The sequence below is a fragment of the Asterias rubens genome, chromosome 1 (assembly GCF_902459465.1).
Source record: "Asterias rubens chromosome 1, eAstRub1.3, whole genome shotgun sequence".
In the NCBI taxonomy this organism is placed as follows: Eukaryota; Metazoa; Echinodermata; class Asteroidea; order Forcipulatida; family Asteriidae; genus Asterias; species Asterias rubens.
In genome coordinates this window covers 10,274,695-10,302,238 of record NC_047062.1, presented here as the reverse complement: position 1 = coordinate 10,302,238, position 27,544 = coordinate 10,274,695, and the positions used below count along the sequence as shown (strand labels likewise).

General features: G+C 40.1%; 1 protein-coding gene across 3 annotated transcripts; it reads right to left on the bottom strand.

Annotated features, from left to right (window-relative positions):
• Positions 1–27,544, bottom strand: LOC117288155 (tectonin beta-propeller repeat-containing protein 2-like). Of its 3 annotated transcripts, XM_033768886.1 has the most exons (16): positions 27,436–27,544; positions 24,551–24,614; positions 23,177–23,577; positions 22,385–22,516; positions 20,690–20,821; positions 18,409–18,569; positions 17,465–17,916; positions 15,013–15,651; positions 12,449–14,048; positions 11,411–11,546; positions 10,511–10,724; positions 9,085–9,174; positions 8,087–8,317; positions 6,471–6,761; positions 5,745–5,894; positions 1–238 (listed from the first exon to the last, which is right to left on the bottom strand). In XM_033768886.1, exons 3-16 carry the CDS (start codon positions 23,537–23,539, stop codon positions 96–98), a joined length of 4,734 nt encoding a protein of 1,577 aa, XP_033624777.1. In that variant the 5' UTR covers positions 23,540–23,577; positions 24,551–24,614; positions 27,436–27,544; the 3' UTR covers positions 1–95. The 3 variants fall into 3 exon arrangements, with proteins under 3 accessions (XP_033624777.1, XP_033624769.1, XP_033624787.1); XM_033768878.1 differs by lacking the exon at positions 24,551–24,614 and having other exon boundaries at positions 23,177–23,562; XM_033768896.1 differs by lacking the exon at positions 27,436–27,544 and having other exon boundaries at positions 24,551–25,477.

The following is a 27,544-nucleotide window of genomic DNA, read 5'->3' as shown; positions in this document are numbered from 1 at the left end:
TATCAAAGTTTTCTGATTTTTCCAAGAATACAAGTCAGAAGTACAGACTAAAGTAGGAAGAATCTTACGCTTGATAGCAGTTAATGAACCTCTCCTTACAGTAACTCCCAATCATCCTCAGCTAGTGGTGATTCCTGTTGTTCAATCTGTGGTAACCCACGTCTATGAAACATCTTAGTGAAACGTTGGAAGAGCTTCCCTTCACTGCTGAGAGCCCATAGGTCATCACTTTGGGTCACTAAAAATTAAAAGTAAAACAAAAATATATATTATAATCAGGGCAAAACAAACAGATGTCAGGTTTTTGTAAAAGAAGAAAAAAAAGCCGGAATGAAGTGGAGTGCCTTCATCAAGTCCAAAGGAAGAAAAAAAAGGTGTAATATAACTAGGAAAAGAGGAAGGAAATCCCAACACTTTTATTCCACAAAGTGCAAAATTAAAAAAGAGCAATTTGCAGACAAGAAGCTAAATGTTATTCTTTATATTAATTTTGTTCTTCAATCTTGAAGTTTTTCACTAATAATTTTTAGTTGTTTAATAGGAGGCTCTAGCCTTGGCTAAAAATAGATTTAAAAACAATCTACTGGGGAGTAGTAATGCAATTTACATTGCCCATGGTAACCACCTTGACCTCACAACAAGTGGTGATTATATACATGTAGCAGTAGGCTTTATTAGCATACTGCTCAGAATTCCCATTTAAAATCAATTTGTGGATTCGCTGAAACACAAATGATTTGATAAAAAAATTAGATTAATATTTTTTCTAAAGAATCTGGGGGGGGGGGGACCCGCTGAATTATAAACTTTTCCATGGCCATAGACACACGCATCATAAGCATATTGCTCAGAGCCTAGTTATAATTCAATTTGCGGGTGCGCAGAAACACAAATATTTTGGTGAAGAATTCCACCCAGTAGTACTGAATTTTCTTCAGCAGATCAGACTGACATTCAACACTTCTCTGCTTTATACCGTCAACTCAACTTCTAGCAAATATGGATTCTGCCATTCTTGTCATTTTTTTAGGGCCAACTACCACACCGTAGGACGAGGTCTTTGTCCAAAGCTTACAACTGAGAAATTGTTGAAGATTGGAGTTTGCGTATTGCGTGCTCTGAAAAGAGTCAAAGCGTGTGACACTCATCACAACACAAACATTTTCAAATAGACTGAGCAAAAACAAGAACTCTCAACTTAAGAAACAAACTGCTGTAGGAGCTTGGCTCAAACGGTCGGTTACATACATTTTTCTTTATTAAAAAAAGCAGTGACAATATAAATTCTTCGTCATGTTTGGATCTGGGAGTCTCAGTATCGCCGTCGAAAAGCAGTCCATCAGCTTTCTCCTCCTGACATTATTCCTCTTTATACAAAGAAATGGGGCAATGTCGTGTCACTTTGAACTTCGGACAAGGAAGTTTGTAACTGCAGAGAACAAGATATTACAACATGCGCCGTATCACTTCAAGATTACCCAGACCCAAGTGGACTGTGTGAGTTACTGTCACTCTGATCCTGATTGTCACTCTGTGAATTATCAACCTCCTCTTCACTTCTGTGAGCTGAACAATGCCACCAGGGCTCAGTATCCTGATGCGTTTGTCACACACTCTGGGAGTGTGTACTTTGATGCTGATGAAGACACATCTCTCTTGTCTGCGTCTACCTACAGCAGTTGTCAGAATCTTCTTGACGCAGGATGTACCAGGAGTGGTATCTACACAATATATCCATCTGGATTTGATGGCTATGGTCTAAAGGTGTACTGTCAAATGGACATTGATGGCAAGGGATGGATTGTCTTTCAGAGGCGTCAGGACGGCAGCGTAGATTTCTACCTTGATTGGGCAGACTACCAGGTTGGGTTTGGGGACTTGTCGGGAGAGTTCTGGCTCGGAAATGACAACCTTCGCAAACTGACCGAGTCTGAAGCAAACGATTGGGTTCTTCGCGTTGACCTTGAAGACTGGGACGCTAAGAAATCTTGGGCTGTTTACAATGGTTTCCGTATCTCAGGTGAGCTGTACACTCTTCATTTGAAATCTTATAATACTGATAGCACAATGATTGATGCCATGATGCATCATAACAAGCAAGCATTTACAACCAAAGATCAAGATAATGATAATCTACATGAAGCTTTATCTTGTGCACAAATACATGAAGGTGCTTGGTGGTTCAATGCTTGCTTTAGATCCCACCTGAATGGGTTGTATTATCACTACAGTAGTGTAGCTCATGGGCATGGCATCAATTGGGGGGAACTTACCGGTAATGACTTGAAATACTCATTCAAGAAAAGTACCATGAGGATTCGCATCAAATAATCACATCACCTTTCTACCAAAGTCTAATTAAAAGCATATCCAAGTGGTATGCCCTCCGGCATTTTTTCTGTTTTTGAACTTGAACTATTTTGTTATAGGTCGTTCTTATTACATTTTTTTAATGCAAGTTCACCTCAAACAAGGCAAAAAGCCAATCTTGGTATGGGGCTACAAGAAGAGAAATTTTTTAAGTGGAAAGAACTCAGGGGAGTAGAAGTTCAGAATTGATATTCCTCTTAAAACAATTTAGATTGTAGAATGGAGGGAAACATGCACCAGGCAAGGAGTTCAAAAGAGATGCAGTACATTGCACATAACTTACATAGTATAAAGATGGTCATGGTGGAAAACTTGTCTTGAAATAGTTTTTTTTAAATGCCATAGTTTTTAGGAAAAGAGTTTAAACAATTAGTTTTGATCTTAAACCACATTTAGACACTTTCAAGAAGTTGTGTCTATGAAGGTGTGTGAATATTAGGCTTTCAAAAATATATTGTATACATAAACCAGGTGATCCCCTGGCTGCCGCTTCCCAGGTTGTATCGTAATTTGGGTATGATCCCTGGCTACACGGCAGTTAACGGTTGTATGGCTTCTGACTGGCACCCTTAAACAAAGATAAATTGACAAAATAGGGACACCGCCAATATAGGGCTAGATAGCTCAGTTGGTAGAGCGTCGGTATGTTAATCCGGAGGCCATTGGTTCGAATCCCAATCTAGTTAATTCTTTGATTAACCCCAAAAATCAAAAATATATTGTATTAAAAAACATTTAAACTAACTTAGTTGAACACTGAATTTTTTTAAATTGTATTTGTATTAGTACGTTAACTCATTCAGTGCCAGTTTTTTAAAGCTAAAATGCCCAGCTTTTTGAAGTTTTTAAATTCGGTATAACAACTAAAAAAATTAGTCTTTTTAACCAAACAAAAGTTGAGTAATTTATATTTCTTGAGTATTAATGTCCTCTTATGATAATATGAATATCGTGGGTTGTACATGAACAATTGATGACAGTTTTTGAGTACATAAAAAAGATTGTACATGTACAATATAATGGTGATTTCAGAATACATAAAACACATCGTACATGTAGGAACCTGGCACTGAAAGAGTTAAAAACAACCAAACTGTAATAACTGATGTTGGAGTTTTTGTCACATTTATTAAAATCAATGTGGATATTTATACTTATCTTCAAGTACGCGCTAATCCTCCAATCCGATTTGCAGAATGGAGTGGTGATAAAAAACCTATATTGCATGGCTAATATCACTACCTGCGTCTTGTGTGTTCTATGTCACGCGCAAAGTTTGCTTGAAGATAAATACATTATCACACGCGCGCTCGTGGAAATACGAAAAATATAGCACGTCTGCGTCCCATATCCAACTCGGCCTTCGGCCTCGTCGAATATGGGCGCAGAAGCGCTATATTTTTCCGTATTCGGCCGAGTTGGATATGGGACGCAGACGCGCTATATTTTCCGTATTTCCACGAGCGTGCGTGTGATAACGTATAATATATCCACATCATGCATTTTGAGCCAGTTTGTAGTGATGAATTATTAGAATTTGTATTGTGTTAATGATGTATATTTTAAATATTTTAAATACTTGCTAAATACTTAGCAAAAATAACCAACCAATGACCAAAGCTCAAGCAAGTATCTGGTCAGGGTCGCCAATAATGCACTCCCAAGTAGCCCAAAATTAAAAAAAGAAACTTTAGAAAATATAACAAACCACCCGTTGATTATAAGGCGTATAACTTGATGTTTGATGTAATGATTCGTAAAATGTAACATTGTAAACCAGTTTGGTAAATCACAATAATGTAAGCAGAGCACAAGCTGGGTCTACTGTATCAACTTATTAGTGGTTTGTCTACTGCTGTTAGTAACAATGTTAGTCGGAAGAGTCGGCCTTCGGTCATCAACAGTAATGAAACTGGTAGAGTTAAGAAGTAGAAGATCAAGGGGGAATAAAGCCTGTGATTCAGCAGCCCCTCATAATCTGAGCAGCGACCGACTCTGCACTCACACGTCTGAACCCCTATAAATAGGCTGATATCTCACACACTCTCCTGAAGACTAGAGCAAGCTAGTAGTAATATTGAGACTAATTAAGAACTCACTCCGCGGTAGTGAAAATAAAAATGACAAGTCCCCTCAATCCACGAAAGCAAAGTAGCTGTCCCGGCCGATTTCCTACCGTCCACCCTGGTATGAGGGTTACGTGTATTCTCAAGGTTATTGGGATAAGGGATAAGGGTGTAAACAAGGTTTATTTGTGGGTACCTGATAGGGATATGGGTGTAAACAAGGCTTATTTGTGGGTACCTGATAGGGATATGGGTGTAAAAACAAGGTTAATTTGTGGGTACCTGATAGGGATATGGGTGTAAACAAGGTTTATTTGTGGGTGCCTAATAGGGATATGGGTGTAAACAAGGTTTATTTGTGGGTACCTGATAGGGATATGGGTGTAAAAACAAGGTTAATTTGTGGGTACCTGATAGGGATATGGGTGTAAACAAGGTTTATTTGTGGGTACCTGATAGGGATATGGGTGTAAACAAGGTTTATTTGTGGGTGCCTAATAGGGATATGGGTGTAAAAACAAGGCTTATTTGTGGGTGCCTAATAGGGATATGGGTGTAAAAACAAGGCTTATTTGTGGGTACCTGATAGGGATATGGGTGTAAACAAGGTTTATTTGTGGGTGCCTAATAGGGATATGGGTGTAAACAAGGTTTATTTGTGGGTACCTGATAGGGATATGGGTGTAAAAACAAGGCTTATTTGTGGGTGCCTAATAGGGATATGGGTGTAAAAACAAGGCTTATTTGTGGGTGCCTAATAGGGATATGGGTGTAAACAAGGTTTATTTGTGGGTGCCTAATAGGGATATGGGTGTAAAAACAAGGTTAATTTGTGGGTACCTGATAGGGATATGGGTGTAAAAACAAGGCTTATTTGTGGGTACCTGATAGGGATATGGGTGTAAACAAGGTTTATTTGTGGGTACCTGATAGGGATATGGGTGTAAACAAGGCTTATTTGTGGGTACCTGATAGGGATATGGGTGTAAACAAGGTTTATTTGTGGGTACCTGATAGGGATATGGGTGTAAACAAGGTTTATTTGTGGGTACCTGATAGGGATATGGGTGTAAACAAGGCTTATTTGTGGGTACCTGATAGGGATATGGGTGTAAACAAGGTTTATTTGTGGGTGCCTAATAGGGATATGGGTGTAAAAACAAGGTTAATTTGTGGGTACCTGATAGGGATATGGGTGTAAAAACAAGGCTTATTTGTGGGTGCCTGATAGGGATATGGGTGTAAACAAGGTTTATTTGTAGGTACCTGATAGGGATATGGGTGTAAACAAGGTTTATTTGTGGGTACCTGAAAGGTATGTGTAGCTGCCAGGTACTTTCTTCCAGTAATCGCCAACACAGTTCCTCTCCGTGATACCAAAGCGACACGCCACATCCCCGTTTGGACACAACGCCCACACCGTACTAGAACTAATGCACAGATGAACAGCTTGAGTTCCTATGGAAGAAAGAAAACACCAGATGTCACTAAATTTATCGTAATGAGAGTCAAGTTACACAAAGCTGCAAGAAAAGTCATGCAAACCTTGCAGAAAAGGAATTAAAACAGATCATGAATTTGTATGTCAGCAAGATGTGCATTTTCAGGACAGTATTTACTTATTGCAATGAGCATTGAAATGGATATGATCTCAAACAAATTTTAGCTTAATTAAAAAATTGATGAACACGGCTGAATATCCAGTTGTCGCATAATGAAACTGAACGCACCATTTCAAAGGATCTAGTCACAAAAAGAGACTTTCAGTTCAAACGGGCTGCCTGTAAAAAGCAACGTGTCACATTAAGATGAGTTCCCCAAGAAACCAATCTTAACATAGCACCTTGGGTGTCTCTATTGAGACAGATTTGTGCGCGGTATAAGTTTATAATTATTGTGCTTATTACAAAACAAGAAAACCATGGCAACATGTAAACAAAAATCTTAAGATCCAACTTGTCTCTTAGTGATACCCTGCCCAAGGCAGTTCCTTGCCTACACCCACCCCCAGTCCTCACCACTCCTCCAACATACCTTCCACAACCTCCCACTCCAGTCCAAGAGGCAGCCCATCACAGATGCCCTTTCTCACATACACAGTTTTCTTGCTGTCAATAGCCCATACGAGGCGGTTGTCGACGCTGCAGAAGACTTGCACAAAGTGCGCCCCGTACCCGACCGCCTTACCGTCTACAGGCACCCAGGCTGCAGGAAGAGACACATCATTGGGGATATCCACGCCGATGCGCAGGTAGATGATGCCCTCGTTGTCACACGCCCAGACGACATCAGCTCCGCAGGAGAAGTGTACTAACTTGCATGGCCCTGCAAGAAAATAATACACGTACACAATAATGGCAACTTCAGTTGACAGTTTGCTTGCTTTCAAACTCATGGAACATAGTCCCAGCCAATTGTCTATACCTTCCACACAAGTTATAGCTAAAAAGCAGGAAAGTTCTTATCAGAACTGAGAAGTCTCCTGATGAACAATCAAATCAATCTACTCCGCGGTAGTAGAATATGTAGAAAGACAGTTCTCTAAGAACAAACTCTACCTGGCAAGTAGATACACCTACGGTACATGTATTACCGCCAAACAAATATTTATTGATACCTCACCACGCAATGTCTCAAATCATACATTTCTGAAGTTCTGTAAAGTTAAGGTATCCTGCCGCATGCATGACAAACTGTATATTTAGAAAGCCACTACAGGCGTTTTTATACAGTATAAATTTCTGGAGATTCTGACTGGTTGATGCACATTCGTTATGTTACATGCGCAGGCATGCACATGTACTCTGCTCCAATTTGTTTCCCTCCCACTACAAATTTGGGGTGTATCAGCCAACAATTTTGGCGTATTTGTTGCATTGGGAGAACTCTGAAATTCACATTTTTAAGTTGTTCACAAACTTAAAAAGTTGAAACATTTCTAGGTTTGCTTGCTTAGAAATTCACGGAACACAAGTCATCACCATCAGCAGTTAAACCAAAAGATGTACATAGGCCAAGATAAATTAATGTTCTGTTTCCTGTTACCGAACTTATCCGGCTGGAAAACAAATTCTGTCTTTTTTAAATATTAATAATAAATAAAACAATTATTGTACCATGGACAAAAAGTCTCATTATGACCAAGTTAAACATGTTTTAAACAAACTGAAACAAAACCTAGAACACATCTGCCGATATCTCTGAGATTTGAGTCTCATGATTTTGACATCAACGGCTGTCGTTCAGTAAGAATTTTTTTAAACACTTACCAAGCAGAAAAAAAAAGAAAAAAAAAACCCCACTTTCCGACCTACTGACTCTATTTTAAAATGGCATGCAACTGAAACTTAACATTTTCTTTTTTGGGGCTTTTCATATCATTCCTTGATTGACACATTGGCTACCCAATGTTAAGCAGAGTGTTGGTTCGAGTCCCGGACGTGACCAGGTGTTCCTGAGATAGACACTTAAATACAACTGCTTTTCTCCACCATGGGGTTGCACAGGCTGTTTACTCCCCAGAGAGCTGAGATGGGTTTACGAAATGAATTAACTGGCCTAGTGACCAGGGGTAATAATGTTAGAAGTGCTTTGAGACGCCCTTAAGCGCTTTATTGTTACTGTTGATTATTATTATTAAAATTACCCACCTAGCTGGTCCAGGTTGAGTTTCTTCCAGCTCAGTCCCTGTGGACTCCTCTCCGTAATGCGTTGCCGAACGTAGATATAACTCTCCTCCGTAAGGGCCCACAGCGTGTCTGCCGTCGCGCTGAGATGTTTGAAGACGGCACCCGCCCTCGGGGGATCAACCTGGAGAGGTTTGCGCGTGTCTGGAGGGAAACAGAAGACCTCACCAGACTTGAGGGCCGCCCAAATAGTTCCTGGTCAGAAAATGGACAACCAGTTAGATACAACGATGATGCTATTCAATAGAAAGTAAACACATTACATGATACAAATACTGAGGTTTGTCATTACACACTCATTGCAAATGTGGAACATTGAACTAAACCATCAAGGCCCAATTTCATAAAGCTGCTAAGCAGAAAATTCTACTTGGCTAATTTCTTTGATAAGCAAGAAATGAGTCGGGTACTAATTAAATTGAGTCAAGTACACTTAGGGTTCAATCTAAGCCCAATCTGTTTGACCAATATGCATAATAGAGACTGTGCCTTGGGCCTAAAACAGAAATACGCCTTTCTTAATATTTGTGCATAACTACGTCACAATGCTAACTCAAAACGAGGCGATGGGCGCAGTCACTGCAAGTGATGGGAGACGTGCGCCCATAGCCTCATTTTTGGTAAGAATCATGACGTCATGCATAAATATTAAGAGAGGCGTATTGTTGGCGTATGAAGAAAATCTAAAGCCTATGAAGATACTACAGAGTAAGTCCTCATGCATACAAAATTTATTTTTACAACTCTGACAGTGTCTCTGGACTTCACATTAGATCAAAGCTTAGTACAAACCTCAACACACGTCTTATTTTGTAACAAAATGTTACTGCTGTGAATTTGGCCTAGGAGCCTACTGGAACACTGATGTTGAGGGCCTACGCAGCACCGGTGTAAAGGTCGCAACCATGAAATTGCTATTAATAACCGACGCCCTGATTATGAGTAGTTGTTAATGGGCTTACCACTGGGACCGTACACCCCTGTAGCACTCAGAGTGACCCAGACAGCGGATAAAGGTAGGCCGGCCGGACAACCACTCTCCCATCGGGAACCTAAAATAGGAGTAAGCAGAAATCAAATCAATCTGAAACAGGAAATGTAGCAAGTGATGTCTGAAACCTACAAATACACTAGTCAATGGGAGACTTTGGAACGCTAGGTGGCGACAGACTTACCAGATGTTTCCAATGCACACATTACCGAGATAAATGAATTTACCTGGAAAGTCTGCTGCCACCTAGCGTCCCAAAATGCCCTCACTATTGCCAAATCATTTTCTTTTTGCTTAAAAGCATTTCTGTGAGGAAAAAGGAAATTCTGGTTGGGCAAACATTTACCCGCGTTTTAAAAACCTGTATGCCCATTTGCTTCAATCTGTTGGACCAATTGTGCTGCAGTATCAATCTGTGTTACACAATAGTCTGTCATCTGCTGTTTAACATCAAAATCAAATTTTTGCAAATACAATTTGACATGATAAATTATGAAACTTTGCTACAACCAATCTGATTACTTCGAGGTAAGATTCAGAACACACCAGTCTAATATTCATTTCTTAGTGACTGCTTTTGCACTGTTTTCCACCAATAATATTTTTAGTCGGAGCAAATAGCTTACACTTCCCCAGAGCATTTGCCAAATTTTGCAAATGTGTGCTAACATGTTCCCCTTTGAAAACATACGCGTAGTCAGCAACTGTTAGCATTGTACAGCCCGGTTCATACTTCCTGCAATTGCGAAGCGATTTTTGACTTCACATGGGCGTTTTTACATGAAATGTTTCGCCAGAAACAGTTCAACTGTTGCGAATTATTCAATGCGAATTTGTGACGCCAACATTCGTATAGTTTTTGCATTTGCAGGAAGTTTGAACCTACATGTAGTATTAGCCTGAGTGGAATGCGTACCACGGTGGGGCAATGCAGGTAATTGCCTCTGTTGCCCTACGTGAAATATCAGGCCTGCAAACTATAAATTAAAAGAAAAAAACATGGTTGGACACTATTTTGAAAGCAGAGGACACTATTGGTAATTACTCAAAATATTTGTTAGCATAAAACCTTACTTGGTAACGAGTAATGGGGAGAGGTTGATAGTATAAATCATTGTGAGAAATGGCTCCCTCTGAAGTGACATAGTTTCTGAGAAAGAAGTAATTTTCAATGAATTAGATTTTGGGGTCTGGAAATCAAGCATCTGAGAGCACACCACTTCGTGTGACAAGGGTGTTTTTTCTTTGATAGTTAATTACCTCGCAACTTTGACGACCAATTGAGCTCAAATTTTCACAGGTTTGTTATTTTATGCATATGTTGAGATACACCAAGAGAGAAGACTGGTCTTTGACAATTACCAATAGTGTCCAGTGTTCTTAAATTTGCTTCATACCTAGTAAATTTCCTTTGGATACATGCAGAGAGCTCTTGTAGTGATATGAACCACAGACCCATAGGCTGCCTGCACTGGCTGCTATATGAGTGGCTCTGTAGTACTGGCGTTTCAGCCAGTTGGTCATGCGGTCTACAGTGGCGTTGGTGCCCGCCATATTCAGCAACATCTTCAAGGTATTGGGATCTTGCATGAGGTATTCACCCATAGGGACCTTGAAGAGACAGGGAGTGAGAAAGGAGATGATTGTGAGTATTAGGGAATGAAACAGTGGCGACAAGATCTTAGACGACTGTTTGAAACCAGCAGGGTCTTGGCTGTGCCATAAAGGACCAAGCATGCAAGGTCTTTCCACCCATGGCAACGACCTTGCAAGGTTTTAAGCTGCCGTTGAAGAGTCACAACGTCATAAAAATCATTCCGTTAAAATCTTTCAAAGTTGAAAACAAATTCTGACTGTTTTGCCTTGGCTAGCCTATGCAATTAATTTCTATCCTTATTGAACGCTTAGTATAGCTCCTGGGGCAAGTTTCAAACTTGCCCGCTTAAGCTTCAAACTATCGCAGGCAAGTTGCATACTTGCACATGCGACCTGGTGGGATTGGAACTATGAGCCACCTTGATCCCCAAATTTGCAAAACTCGATGCGTGCACAAGTTGACAGGCAGTGACTTATTTTTTTCTTTTTCTTCATGTTGTCAGACTCATCTCTGAAAATGCAAAGCTATTTTAATTTGGCGAAGGGCACTTGTATTTGAAAATCATAAAGTCTATGGGAAACTTTTGAAAGGGTACTAAGGTCGAGACCAAGGGCAACGAAGGTCTTGGCGTCCGTGGCCTGCGTGTAATTCAAGGCCTGGGGCAAATAAGAAACAAATGAAAACGGTGTAAGATGTCTACCTGCCACCATTTCTTATCATCTCCTTCGGGACTGTTGGGTGTAACACCTGTCCGGAACCAGACTAGACCTTCATCATCAATACCCCAGCCTACATTTCGACTGTCCAGGGCGATGCTTGCAAATTTCAGTTTGAAACTGGAAAGATTTAAAAAATCACACAGATGCTTTATTGAAGACGAGCAGAGTATACCGTTCAAACCGGCTTTTTTCATAGCCAACAATCCGTTGAAAGAGAATTGTTACATGGTTGTACCAGCAAGTTTACTATTATGATAGTTTATTCTCACACATTATTTCATTTCATTTCATTTTATTTGCCAGCAGACATCAAGAAAAACAATCACAAATTGCAAATCGAAGGATCTACAAGAACGAAGAATACAAAAATAGCAAAGAACTAAGGAACCTGGCTTGGCGGGAAAACACCTCATGTGGGGGTGGTTCACTAAAGTTTTATGAAGCAAAACAAAAAACAAAGAACCCTTGCAATGGAAGCCAATAGTGACACAAAGTCACTTTCAAAGTGGCTGACCATTTGATTTTAAAAGCTTTCAATGTATTGCATTACACTATTTATTAGGGTGTCAAGGTTGAGTGGTTAAGAGCAGCAAATTCAAGTTCTGGTGGTTAAGTCATCGGAGTGTGGGTTCGAACCCGGTCATTGAGCAAGATTCTTTACTATAAGTGCTTCTTTTCATCCAGGCCAGGTGAGGGTAGAGGTTGATATTGTGTATGAAAAAGCCTTTGGAGCGCCACGAAAATGAGAAAGATTAAAGGGATGTTATTGACCCAACCAAATGACCAGGGCACTAATGTAAAGCGCATTGACACGGTTATTGTGAAATGGGATAAAACAAATTTATTATTATTAGTATTATTATTATTAGTGGGCAATGCTTGGGTTAAACACCATATTAAACACCAAGTGTCAAAATGTACTTCCATTTTGAACTTAATGCAGTTAAGTGTGGGTTTTACTTTTTTAGCCAAGCTTTGCATCATCAAAAGATTTTCATTTCGGTTTGAGAGCTACATACCTTAAATCCTCAAAAACCATCCACTTAGTGCCTTCGGGCCTCTTCCGAGTTATGCCACTCCTGTACATAACCATCTTGTTAGACCCAATGGCCCACACCACACCCCGATTTGCTGCAATCTGTGTCACAAAGGCATCACTCGCAGCCTTTTGTGGCCTTGTATATGGTACATCACGGCTGATACCCTTGCATACACAGATCGACCCGCTGTTAAGGACTAGCCAGGCCATGGTCTCATCCAAGCAGATGTGTATGATCCCTCTAGCAGCCTCGTACCACTTGGTACCGATCGGGCACTGAGGGCTGATTGGGGCACAGGCGAAGGCAGTGTTCGTCCTCCGATGCAGACGCCAAACAATGTTTCCGGACGGAGAAGTTGCAATCTGCATCGCCGATTCCTTGAGTTTGTTCCACTTGAGGCTGACATTGGACACCAGAGAGTGGTAGACTCTGTCCTTGTTGTCCACACACCAGATGTGTTTGTCAGACACCATGAGCTGGAAGATGAAGCCGGGCGTGTTGCACTGCATCCAGCTGCCGGCAAACCTCTGCTGGATGTTCTCCGGGATCGGGGTGTCTTCTAGCATTCCTTCCTCGACATCTCCCGGGGGATTTGCCTCCTCGATGGCGAAGATTCCAGGTGGGCTGCTGTCGCTGCTCGGAGACTGGGAGAAATACTTCCCATAAAACTCATCATCGGTGGAATCAGCCTTGGACAATGCCGATTCCTTATTGACAGTTGTTCCTTTGTCACTGTTCATCTCGGCAGGTGGCAAGATATCTGCATTACTATGCTCCTGCTCACGAGGGCCAGGCGCATCTGAAGGTACTTCTTTGTGAAGATCCAGTTTTAAGTTTGCATCATCGGACACTAATGAATGAATGCTGTCTGTGGAAATGGTATAAGTACGTCCCGTCTGCTGACTCTGTGCTGGATGTCCCATCTGGGTACTCTGTGCCTGACTCATTGCATCAGCACCTTCCCAAGACTTGAGCGTTCTTGCTAAATCATTCACACCAATAACACTGGGCAGTGACATGGTGTTCAGAATTGGTGAACCTAGTCTGGTTTCAATGTTTTCGTTACTGTCTGCAACCACTCCTGTTACCATCCTTTCCAAACCTCCTCTACTGAAAGCAACTACACCCTCTGGCCAAGCACTTTGACCATCTTTGATGTCCTCTTTGGTATGCTCATTTCTAGTCCTCATGCTCTCTGAATGTAGACTAGTTTCTTTACTCGGTGCACTTGTGTCGTTCTTTAGCTCCTGGACCTCAGGAGTTCTCGAGTTGGATTCCATGTTTTTGCAATCTGTCTGCATGTTCCCGCTTTCCATTTTCAGGCTGTCTGATCCTGTGGAATCTAGCTGGACGACTTCAAGGCCTGGAACGCTGAGGATTTCTGGACGAGGCTCCTTGCTGTCACTTGAACTTCTGTCTGATCGGACACTGCAGCTGTCACTATTCAAGCTATCGGATCTCCTTTTGTCAATTTCAGATCTAGGATTAACAGTTTGGGTTTTCGGAAAGTTTGATGAGCCGTTGCTGTCCTCTGGAGTAGGGGACGGGGTGGCTGATCGATCTGAAGGGTCTTTTTTACCTGTTGGAAATGAAGAAGCAGTAATATAACTGGCTTTACCCTTATACAATGATGTGTATTAAGCACAATGTATTCATTACTTTTCTCAAGTTTTTTTTTTAAAACAAATTCACAGGCAAATCATTAGGGTGGGTTCAAACCCACAACCTTTGCATTGCTAGAGCAGATGTCTTACCACTGGATGAATGAGCTAGCCCAGTGGCTAGAGGGAGTTTAAAATCCTATGATACGGTAATGATTTATGTTAGTTTTGCATCGACAGTGTGTGAGGATAAGAACAAATTATATTCTTTATCTCGATACAAAACTAACAATATTTAAGAAGCAGTAATTCAGTGTAAAAAAATCCTGCACCTGTTTTTATGAAAAAATCTTGTTCGACGGTTACAAACTCTGAAAAATAAAATAATAACTCCCAGAGTCACAAAATATAAATTTTCAAGAAAGCTTTATGCTAAAAGAGAAGAACCACTCTTAAAATAATGTAAAAAAAACCTGGGGTGATCTACAACTTAATCGGCACTAAAATAAAACTATTTATTATGTATCAGGGCTGAGCAATCTAGTGTACCTGACTCAAGTTCTGGAGGTTAAGTCATTGGGGGGGGGGGGGGGTTCGTATCCCACTAATGACACTTTTGTCCTTGAGCAAGATGCTTTACTGTAATTCCTTTTACTGAAATCAGACTAACGTAGGAAGAATATCATGTATGTTTTAATAGATGGAAATTTGCTTAGGGGGTAAAGAACATTAATTTGGGTTTTTGACAGTATACACTGACGTGTGTTAGCAGGTACCTTTGAATCCCACCCGAGTAATTATGCCTGTGATTTTTCTTGACAGAGCTCGGGAGAGTACTGAGTAGGCCTGTACAGTGCTAACACACATCAGTGTTTACTGGTACAACCATCGATTAATGTCAGGTATGTTATTAACATCATAGGAAAATTAACACAAATTTGCCTTTGTGAGTTGATTTCTTCTTCTTCTTTTTGGAATGCTTGACTGGACGGACGAGTTCATCATCAAAGCTCCGCTGGCCGATCTCCATGAGTTTCTTCTCATTGAGAGTTATCATTGGATGTTCATTCGGGAGCTGCTCCTCCTCTGCTTGCGACTCTCCGGTCAGGGCCAATCCAGTCTGGTCCGACGCTAACGCACCGGGTCCCCCACTGGGTTGCTCCTCCGTGTGTTCAACGACATTGTGGTCCCTTTCTAAAGCACCAGGAGAAACTTGATGGACAGTTTCGTTTCCTCTGGCGGCAAACTGGGCAGCGATGATCTCCGGTGAGATGGTCGCATCCGGAGTCTGACACACCGCGGTCAGGCCATCTTGGCTTCCTCGCCGAGACGACCCTGCACTGTGACTGTCTTCTTGGTCAAGCTTGCCAAACTTTGGCACTTTAAGCTTGGCCGTTGTGTCTACGATCTCCTCTTTGGCTTTACTGAAGAGAGTCTTGACGGCAAAGAGTCCCTGCTTGATGCTGTTGGAGCCTCGGTCCTTCCTTGGCAAGCTTGGACTGCTGGTGTTGCTGTTAGTACCGCTGTTTGTTCCTGGTCGTGAAACCTTGAGGTGTTCAGTCTCAGCCAAACTGATGTGCTCTGCAAAGAAAACAGATTTGTGTTGAAGCACAGTTATTTCATGATGTAACCTGGGAAAGGAAGTCAAGTAAGGCCCCTTTGTTTAGCTGTGGACGTACAAATAGAGTTTTACATTTGGTAGATAAGTATCTGTATCTGTATAGTTGAGCCGGCAAAAAAATGTCTGAAGAAACATCACACCAGCATATGCGCATTGTGTGGATGGGAGTGTCTTTGAAGATATCTAATGAGTTGCTGGAAATCACACTGCCGGGTAAGTCATTCCAGATAGTGGCCGGAAAAAAACTGCTGCCATAGATTTTGGTTGTGTGACGAATTTGATGGAATTGGAGATTGTGTTTTCTGGAGGGTCGAGTAAAATGTTGTGCAAATTCTTGCAAAGTCTTGCAGAGTAAACTTGCAATGTCCTGGGACAACCTCACATTTCTGTGTGTAAACAGCCACAATCACGGGTACAATTTTTGTTCAAGTGCATTTTATGAACAACAGTATGAAAACCACTGATGTAGCAGTTATCTCAATGTCTATGCTATACCAATTAACAACTGCTGAGTCAACGATAAATAAAAAGTGTTAGAGTGTGTGAAAGACAAGATCCGACTCAATATTTATCTGTTGTTTACTAGCAAGAAATCAGTTCTAAAAGAGGTAAAGAAAATACCATAAGATAATGATAGTAGAAAGCGTACCTTAAAATATTAGGTGCTGAGGTGCTATAGTTTTTAGAAATGAGTGAAATAATGTCATGAAAATACGTTCTTACATGCTCAAATAATTTTCATATAATGTTCCGCACTGAGACGAAAATTATTTTCATGACATTGTTTTACTCATTTCTCAAAAACTACAGCACCTCAGCAAATAATATTTTCAGGGAAGCTTTCTACTATCATTATCTTCAAACGATGTAAGTTTAGTGTAAATCTGCAGACATTGTGTTTTTTGTCCTACAAAATGTACATAGACCCTTTGAAGAGACAGTAGAAATATGAAAAAGCACCAAGAAAGTTTCCGATAGTAAGAACAAAGCATTTCATTCCAATTATTCTTCTCATGAGTCATGAAATCTTATTGTGTTCTGACGAAAACATTTGTCTTGAGCACGGGTTTCAAAACATTTTCGATGCCAATGATTCTGACATGCAGCTGAAAAGCTGAATTGTGAAGGACGCAGCTACAATATGTATGAGGCTCACATACACGTATGTAAGAGTGCCTTTGGCAGCCAGCCGCATTGACCCATACAAACACAGAGTACACCCAAATGAAAGTCCAAGATTTTTCTTGGCAGAGGAAACTGGAAGGCCTGAAGAAAAAAAAACCTTTTGCCATAGAAGAGAACCCACATATGGCCCTGGCTTGATATTGAACCAGAGCCAGAGTAGTAGAAGGCAACTGAACTTGACGAATTAGCAACCCCAAAAACTGTATTGCAATTACTTGATACGTTGTGCTAGGCGTGAAATGAGGTGCATGCTGGTCTAGCTAGCGATCAAGTTCAATTCAATAATTTATGTGAATACAATGATGTAATACAATAAAAAACAACCATTCACAAGCAAAGGCAATCATACAATAACAGAAAACAAAAAACTAAAAGCCAATACAAAGCACATGACAATAAAGATGGAGGGGGGCCCGTAAAAAGCAGAGCTTGTCGAGTACGGACCCCCTTACCGAAGAAAGCAAGTTTGATCGCTAGCAAGACCAGCATGCACCTCATTCAAAAGTTAGCGCTTGCGAAATGGGTTTTAGCGAAAAGGTCTATGCCACCACAGAGAATAAAACAAATTTAAATTTATAACAAAATAACCTTTCAGAGGGAAGACTTCAGGTTCCATAGCGATCCGTACCAGCGGCCTATCTAACCCTCTCCTAAGCACGTAAATCTCCGATCCACACGTCGCCACAGAGATGATACTCCCAAGGTCTCCCAGGCTACTCGCCACGACCCTCGCCCCACTAGGTCCAACCATGTCAAGAACCACCAAGAGATTGTGAGACCACGTTAGGATGTAGGACTCGTTGAAGAATAGCACGGGTCCAAACTGCTGGTCGGTGGCCGTCTGGACCTGCTGTCTGGTAGAAGGCAGGAGCATAATGGTCTGGTGCACACCGGCGAGGAGATGTTTGAATTTCAGCGTCTCCAGTACGGTGCCATCGGTGTTGGCACGCCAGAGTCGCAAGCCGGGACGGGTCGCGCAGAGGATTGCATCACGAGCCGCGCATAGGGCTGGGATGAAATGACCACCAAAGTAACCTTTGCTGTTGACAGAAAGAATGAATAAGATTTAAGAATACAATCCTAGATCCTTACATGTACATTCCACCATCATTAACTTTTGATACCCTTCAAGTGGAATTTTTGTCAACACCAAAACAATTCCACGACATCACATTGTGCACAGAGATTTTCCAGTTTATTGCCAAATTCTGATATTAAATCAAAACAACCCTGAATTTGGGCGATTGACTGGTGACCCGTGGAGCCCCCTCTTCAATGAACTTTCAAATTGTTTTATACGACATTGCCTAACATCATAGGGCCGAACAGCAACTTCAAAGTGAGGGCTACACTTAACTGATTTGAGCTGTCAGCCTAAATCAGCTGCTACCAGGGTTGAAACAGGGTTATCCCCCTTCACAGTCCATACGGATGTTGGTATCATCCACTAGGAGCCTGGCCGGTAATGAAATACTACAGTTCCAGGAGTGTCATTGAGTGACGGATATGCACGCTACGTAAGAAGGACTAACCTCTTCCTAGGACGCTGTCCAACCTGCTGAAGTCTGTAGTTCTCATCAGTATGACACAAGACGGTTCTACTGTAAGTGGAAATGATCAGAATCTTGTGGGCGTAGTTGAGCTGTACAATCGGCATCTCTTCCTTGAGTATGAGTTCTGAGTGACATTTATTCTGACAATGAAGCAAGAAGGGAAATCTACTGAACAAAAATTGTTTGTAATATACCAAAATCAAATTGTGAAAGAACTTCCTGTCTCCTGTCAAGTTTAAAGGAAAATTACAGAATTGGTAAGAAACAAACATTGTGAAGATCACATTTCACACAGTCTAATGATGATGATAGTAGAAAACATCCCTTGAAATATTTCTGTCTAAAATTTAATATTTGATGAGAAACACATAATCTAATTTCGCGTTTGGAGTTTATCGCTCAGTGAGCGTTTTATTCATTTTTGTTTTGGCACCGATGGAATGCAAAATTTGTAATCGGTTTTTCACTATTCTCTCGTAACCCAGATGGCCGATCGATCTCAAACTTCTACAGGTTTGTCAGTTTATGTGTATGGTGGATTACATAATGTGCTTTACACTGCCAGCAATTTTTTTGCTAGCAAAACCAATTCTGTAATCTTTCTTTAACATACATTAAACTGTTATTTGAACAATTAAGCCTTTAGACATAAATTGAAGCTTCATCTTTGCGATCATGCAAAAATGAACTTTGTGACATTCTCTGTATTAAATTAAATTGGTCATTGAAGATTTGTCATTCCTGTGCCCAAGCGTACACCTGTTTGTTAAAATGATTACCGACCAGTTGCTTTGACATCGATTGTTGCAAAGTATTTAGAGTCTCTGGTACAGCAATATATTTTAGCTATAATACACCTGCTCTTGATCCGTATCAGTTTGCTGACAAGAAAAGCAGATCGGTAGAGGGTGCAGTGCCTCTCGCATTGTTTAATGTAACACGGTTTATGGAAAAAAAATGCCTAATTATGCCAGACTTTTATTTATTGATTACAGCCTGGACTTTAACACGATTTCGCCTTTTAAATTATATCGTAGGGTCATATGTTATCAACCCTCATATGTTTGATTCCGTTTACCTCGAGACTGTGCAAGCTCCACCGGTGACAGAAGCTCTGCAGTTTACTCACGATCTATATTTTTGTCAGGCTTGATTTCGAGACCTTAAAATCTAATGCTGAAGTCTCAAAATCAAATTCGTGGAAAATTACTTGTTTATTGAAAACTACATTACCTCAAAGGGAGCCGTTTCTCACAATGTTGATACTATCAAGAGCTCCCCATTACTCATTACCAAGTAAGGTTTTAGGCTAATAATTATTTTGAGTAATTACTTAAGGTGTCCAGTGGCTTTAATGGCCTTAGGTAGCCTTTTAAAACCACTGGCCTTGGGTAGCAGTCCAGTGGAAAATTCAAGCCCTGGACCCAATTTCATAAAGCTGTTTAAAAGCAGAAAATACTGCTTAGCAAACTGCTTTGCTAAGCAAAAAAAATAAAAGGGCACCAGTTGCAACAATGTAAACTTTAAGGAATTTGGGTTGGTAATCAGTTTCTGATAAGCAGGATTGTTTCATTTTTTAATAGATGTTAACAGAATTGTTCTGTGCTTAGCAAGTTTGTATGTTTACAGCCTTTATGAAGTTGGGCCCTGGTCTCAGTAAGGCATACTAAAAAATAGCCCTGTAAGTTTGAAAGATAAAACTCGGAGGGTGGTTGTAGCACTAAAAGACTAACTATTTACATAAAAAACTTAAATGAGGTTTCGTAGCAACAACTACTTCATCAGACGCAATGAAGTAGTTGTTGCTATGAAAGCTCATGCAGTTTTTTTTATGTCATTAGTTAGTCTTCAAGTGTTCACTCTTCCTTCCTTGTCTTAAAGGCAGTGGACACTATTGGTAATTACTCAAAATAATTATAAGCATAAAACCTTTCTTGGTAACAAGTTATGGGGAGAGGTTGATGGTGTAAAACAATGTGAGAAACGGCTCCCTCTGAAGTGCCATAGTTTTCGAGAAAGAAGTAGTTTTCCATGAATTTGATTTCGAGACCTCAAGTTTAGAACTTGAGGTCTCAAAATCAACCATCTAAACGCACACAAATTCGTGTGACAAGGGTGTTTTTTTTTCTTTCACTATTATCTCGCAACAGGTTTGTTATTTTATGCATATGTTGAGATACACCAACTGTGAAGACTAGTCTTTGACAATTACCAATAGTGTCCACTGCCTTTAAAGAGTCAAGGGAGTTATTGACCTCACCTCATAAAAGTCCACAGCAGTATAAACCACATTCCCGATGGAGTCTCCAGTAAAAAGCTTCATTCCATTGGCACTCCACTCAGCGCACGTCACATTGCTTCGATGTCCTCCATCCACGAAAAACTTCTTCAGCTACCGAATCATAAGAATTTTAGCTTGGCGTTATTTTAAATCATAAACACAAGAATTGTTTTCCCTCCTACAGAGCTTGAAATCATGGAGCTGCTGGCCTTGAACTTTGCTCTTGAAGGGGGCACAGTAACTTTGCTCTTGAAGGGGGCACAGTAACTTTGCTCTTGAAGGGGGCACAGTAACTTTGCTCTTGAAGGGGGCACAGTAACTTTGCTCTTGAAGGGGGCACAGTAACTTTGCTCTTGAAGGGGGCACAGTAACTTTGCTCTTGAAGGGGGCACAGTAACTTTGCTCTTGAAGGGGGCACAGTAACTTTGCTCTTGAAGGGGGCACAGTAACTTTGCTCCTGAAGGGGGCACAGTAACTTTGCTCTGGTTAGGGGCACTTCTATGAGGACAATGTAAATAAGTATTGAAACCTTACAAAAGGGACCACAGCAAAAGCACTACGGCAACTGCTGTGGGTTCCATGGGTTACGTTGAGACCTGGAGATGTTTAAAGCTCCATGTTGAAATTATGGAGTGCTTACTCTGTGACAACGTGACATATTCTTGGGTATGTGAACTTCATCCAAACTACAGTATGGTATAGGCCTGATACTTAACGGAGGCAATAACAGCAGGCAATTAGGAGACTTTCCAACGCTAGGTGGCAGCAAACTTACCGGGTAAATATCCATTGTTTACGTAGTTCTGAACATGCGCATAATTCTGAGAACAATGGATTTACCCGGTAAGTCTGCTGACCTCTAACGTCCCAGAAAATCTCCCATTGTGTGCCTTGGTGTCCTATTCCTATAGGAATTTACAACTTCCTAATAAAGGTGCCCTTGTTCCACAAGCATCTGAAAACATACCTCATGAAGGAATCCAGCGATTAACTGTCATTTTCATACTTGTCATTATTTCGCTAATTACTGTTTCTATTTTTTTTCTTGTGTGCCTTGGTTGCCATTTTAGGCAGATATGTGCGCTTTATAAATCTCTTACTATCATTATTTATTATTAGTTAAGAACCTCCCATATGGTCTGTACACAAACATTTCTTATGGAGCACCCCCGTCTTGAGAATTCCCCTGTGAAGACCTTCGTTTTCCCTTTTGTTCCCAGTCTCCAGAGGGTAGTTAACATGGAATCACAACATTGGTAAGAGTACATTTATGAACGTTCAAACAACTTCCATGGTATGAAGATGGGTCTTAGCCTTTTTGAGATATGGTGAACACTAAAGTAGTGCACTGTTTGGTTTGGGTGTATGCAGCGAAATATACCCAAACCTAATAGTGTTATAGTACACGTATAGACCTTTACCATGCTGCCTCCATCTTGGTCATGTTCCTCGTATCAAATAACAATTATGATTGCTGATAATCATTTTGCAAATAGGAACCACACTATTTTGTTCTTCCAGCCTCGGTTTGGTAACATTTATATCAACTGATCAATGGGAGAATTTTAAGATGGCTGCACCATGATAAAGGTCTATTCTGCCACCATATCTCAAAATGGCTCATGGCGGAAAACTTTTAAAGAGTCAATATTCTTGAGACTAAATATCTTTTACCTCTTTAGTGGTTTGGCCGGGTCTCTTAGCTGGTAGCAGGTAGATCTCTACTTGACCGCTTGAGGTACCCACAGCTATTTGATGATCGAGACTAGTCATGATCTTCACGCAGGTGATCCGACAGTTCCTATCCTAAAGTGAACAGTCAAAGAAAATAACTTCACAGTATAGATCCAGTGCATATATGAAGTCACACTCTCAGAAAGCGCCATCCCTGAGGCCAGATGAAGGAAGATCATTGGACGATGGCGGTTCTTTGTGCAAAAAAATCTGCGCGTGACCTTAGCATTTTAACACTAATACTATTATGCAAGGGGATCTATTGATTTCTATAGACCCTTTACGCAACACAGAATGCACCTCCCAACAACGCGCATCTACTATTTCCAAAATTTTAGAAGTAAAATCTTTTGAGCATGTTTGTGCTCAATTTTGACTCTTAAAATAGCGACCAGGATATGTGCGCCATGTGAGTAGGCTGAGCATTTTGCATGGGCCCTATAAATATAATGGAAGTTGTTCTTAGTGTGTGCACGCATCATGTTTTGCAATTTTGGGAATCAGGTTGGCTTAGTGTTTCTTTCCCTGCCTGATTGTGTGGTTTTCCCCTATAGGTTTGTTTTCTCCCACATCTAAAACTGAACATTTCTTCCCACATCTAAAAACTGAACATTTCTTCTCGTTTCTTATTCGTCCTGTTATTGGTGCTAATTGTGCTGCTGGGTGTGTAAGTAAAGAAATAAATATATAAGTTTATTCCTTATTTAAATTTGACTGTGGTCAAAGTCTTACATCACATCTCAACTTGATGATGGAGTTCTCACAGCGGTCATACACGAACACCATGGAGAAGTTAGTGCCAAGAACAATGAAGTCTTTGTTGGCATCCATGCAAGTAAATTCCACCGTGATGGCCGTCAAGGCACGCTGTGCTCGTTGCGCCTTTTGCGGCAACTGTTTCAAGATGAAATCCAATGGAGCAAATTCGCACAGCTCCGGCAGAACGTTGGGCAGGGAGTCCATGCTCAGGTCTGCTATCCGAGAGGTGCTTGTGATGCTTGGCTCTGTCGGTGGTTTCTCTGTTTGGTCATCATGGTTGTCTGTTGGGATTTGCCCCTCTGGTGTCAGATTCTGTGTTGTTTCTAAGTCGGCCATCTTGTTTTCTTCTGACAAGGTCACTTAGGAAATAGGATCTACAAATAAGACAGAGGATTACAATAACGATAATAATAGGGAATTTATAATGCACCCGGGAAGTTTCTTCTTAGGGGAAGTTTTGAACAAAGCTAGTGATGGTGAAAGATGATCTGGGAAGTTGTTCCTTTATGAAGGGGAAGCAGAAGTAAATGATCTTTCACTCACATGATGTTTTTGGCTGGGTTTTTTCTTTAAAGATGTTTATAGTATTAGTAACCACTAGTCATGAGTTGTGATTATTTATGAGTGTTATAATAAGCAATTAGTAAGAAACTGTTTTTAAATGTTTTGGAAAAGAATGCGACAGTAAGCACAGAATTCAGCGCTAAGCAGAGCCATGAAATTGGGCCCTGATGTCATCTTCTCAGATATTCTTGGTCGCTTCATTTTGTGAATTAATGTTGAAGTGTTCCTTTTCACATGCTTACCATACTTTCTAAACAGTGTGCTATTTGACTTTCAAAATGACGAGCGTGGCAGACAGTATTCATGTGTGACGATGGATCAGCCGCGTGTCTAGGGTGTACATTGCATTTAGTGCTTCATATATGCTTTTAATGGGAATGTTTGTTTTTTGAAACCGTTTAATTGTTTCTACCCTATGATACAAGTAGACAATTTCATTTCTTCTATGCAAGAATAATTGTTCAAAATTGGAATACACAATCTGAGAAACGTTTCTCAGATTTAAATTTGGAGGGATAAAAACATGTAACCACATCACTTGGAAGTAAAACAATTCTCAAAATGCTTACTAAAAGCTGAAAGGCCTCTGGTTACCAAATAAATACCTTCCCTTTAATATAATTTATAAATCTGACTCAACTTCATCCAGCATTTGACAGTTCAAAAATCACAATGCTCCTCTAAAGGTCAAGATCTTAATCAAATATTAACAATGAAAACTTCAGATTAAAGCTTGCCATACATGTGTACATGTAACCCACAATTAGCATGTATTATACTTACTCTGATTATGAACTGCAGTGCTTCATGTAGTTTTTTTTGCACCCTGAACTCTGACGTATTCACTCTTAAAAGACAAACCAATTAGTAAAATACAAACAACAGCAACAGTTGAAGTTTCAACATAATTATATAATACCATGCCAACTTTCCGAATATCATACAAACCTGAAAACTTTCAGACAAATTAATTGCAAACACTTTCAATAATACAGAATGTCAGACGGTAGGCCTAAAGTAAGCAGTCAACAATTCCTTGGACATGCATGAGAAACTGAAACACAGACAGTAAGGTACAGGAAATCATTTAAAAGGAAACTGAGTTTCATTTTTAAAAACAAGTAGGCATACATACACATAATATACAATTATTGGTTCAGGAAAATGTAATACATAACATTATGTAGAGTACTACGAATGAGATTTCACAAAGCACTAAGACTCCTATCATGTAATTCCAACCTTTATCTTACTATGTGAATCCATGAGGTTATTGGAACATGGGGTTGTCATCAGAACATATAGGGGTGTTGGAACAAAGCAGTCACCTGTACACATGCTACCCACCTTCACTCTCACTTCTTGAAGTGTTGTTTACATACTTGCACATTCTAGATTTCTACTGGTACTTTTTGAATCACTGCTGATGCATTTCTGACCTCTGTTGTACATGTTATGATCTAAGCGCATAGTGTGAGCCAAAGGAGTATTGCTCGACTTTGGCTGTACATGGGATACTATGAATTTATTGTATTGAATCCCGGAAATACTCCTAAAACACAATGCAGCATTTCAAACATGTGCAACTTAACAGCCTTATTGTATGTTTTGACCCTCCACATTAGTCTTTTCTCTATCCACTTGCTTTTGCTGTGGTGCCCTGTGCTTTTGCTGTGGTGCCCTGTGCTTTTGCTGTGGTGCCCTCTGCAAGGTTCCTGTACAAATTTACATTGTCCTCATAGAGGTGCCCCTTAGAAGAGGAAAATTGCTGTGCCCCTTCAAGAGTGAAGTTCAAGGCCTGGATCATTGATGAGACACTGCTTGTCCTGAGTCTTTACAGACAAATCTGGCTGCCCTACATGTCCAAACATTGAAATTTAATCACTTTGTCTTTATCAAGTTTGTTGGCAAATGTTCCACCAAAGCAACATCTAGTAGTGACAGCCATTTGTAATTGTAGACTCTCCAATTACCATGGAGGAAGGAAATACAAAAATATCAGTCTGTGTTTCTACTTCCATGGTGTTACCATTGTCAACATTGAAATACTAATTAACTCACAAAGACTATACAGTCGTTTGACCAGTTCTGGATCACTTTTTGAATTCACAATTTTTTTGTTGCAATCTCTTTGATATCTTAAACAAAAAAGTATATCAGTTTACCTAAACATGACATAAAACTCACCAGGTATTCACTGACAAAAAAGATTAGTTCTTTTGAAGAGGCTTTGAGAAAAGTATCGTCACCTGTTTGACCAGTTCAGGATCAGTTGAATCTATTCTGAATCAGTAGAGTGCCCTTTATTGCAAACCCATACTCCCATTCATAAAACTGTCTCTCAAGGACACGAAACTTCAGAGGTGTGTTGGCATGGACTTGGACTTCCTTTCTTTAGTGAATGTCATGCAAGTGTCTTCAATAGCAGCGCAAAAACCCAACGACAAAACCACAAAACAACAGCAAAGGCAAATGAAAAAGTGAAGCGAACCTAAAAAGCATTATTGACCCCTCCAAGTTTAATTTTCTCAAAAAAAAAGAAATCTACAAGAATTTGTTGAAGTAATGTTTCTCAAAATCAACTAAATAAACTTTCTACTGCAGTAGTATGATTTTACCTTACTTAGTAAGTTAGTGCGGCACCATTTGACGCAATGAGATGTTGAGTGATCCCGAACTGGTCAAGGGTAAGTTACCCCCCCCCCCCAAAGAAGATTTTGATAACTTCGTCTCCTCAAAAAAACAAGATGACTGCACAGTATTTACAGGAATTTTTTTTACACACTCTTATCATTTTACATAAATATTTTTTGCCTAGGGCACTCCAATTCTAAAGGTAAGAAGTTTTAACAGTGTTTTTCAACCAACATTTTTAAACAAAAAAATGATAAATTTCGCAGACAACCTTCAGGAAAACGGCCATAATTTATTTGCTAATGATGTTTGGCACCTTATTTTGGGTTTGTTGGTTTAATGGGTGTTAATCTTCACATTTATCAACAGAAATTGGTAATAATGAGAAGTGATATAATTATTTGGTTATTGCAAAGTTAAAGTGATCCCGAACTGGTCAATGATCCCGAACTGGTCAAATGACTGTACTACTATTTAGTATCAGTAATCAAAGTTTAAATATGAACTAGGCCCACTTGTGTGGCCAAGGATAGCTGAATCCTTCCTTGGCCACACAAGTTAAGTGGGGCTAACATATGAACATGAACTAACATTTTTAAACAAGAAGTGACTCCAAATAAAATCCCAACAAAATTTTTAGGGACAAACCCACTGGACCTCTTTACACAACAAGGAAGTGTATTTGTGCTGCGTGTGTGGACATGTGTGGCCGGTGGATAGAATTATTGCAACAATTTCAGGTGTAGGTCTACACAATTAATTTTCATTTTTATTTTAGTGCATCTGTATTATTATTAATCATTACTACAGTTATTAATATTGCAACTAGAAGTAGATATGAAAATAAATACAGTAAAATTGATGTGACCATGGAGCAAGGCTTGCTCTGACTTCAGTCAATCTATATTTTTGTAGGACTTTTTGAGTTACATGTAAAATTAAAAAGTAATAAAATGGAACTGTACAAAAAACAAATGCACATCCTTCAACAAGTTCAAGTTTTCAAAAAAAGAAAATTAACAAGCTTTGCTTACCGTGCATTTTTGTCCTTTTATGCCTTTATAGGTGTACCATGTCCATGTATTATTCGTAAACTGTAGCGACAATTAGAACATTTTCTGGGATGACCAGCTTGTCACGAGA

Bases quoted from the DNA above. Each gene is read 5' to 3' on its own strand.
- LOC117288155 (XM_033768878.1), bottom strand. The intron at 14,049-15,012 runs GCAAATTTGTGT...CATTTCCAACAG, and splicing joins GAAGAAATCAACTCACAAAG to GTAAAAAAGACCCTTCAGAT. The intron at 239-5,744 runs GTACCCACAAAT...TTTAATTTTTAG, and splicing joins CAGCTACACATACCTTTCAG to TGACCCAAAGTGATGACCTA.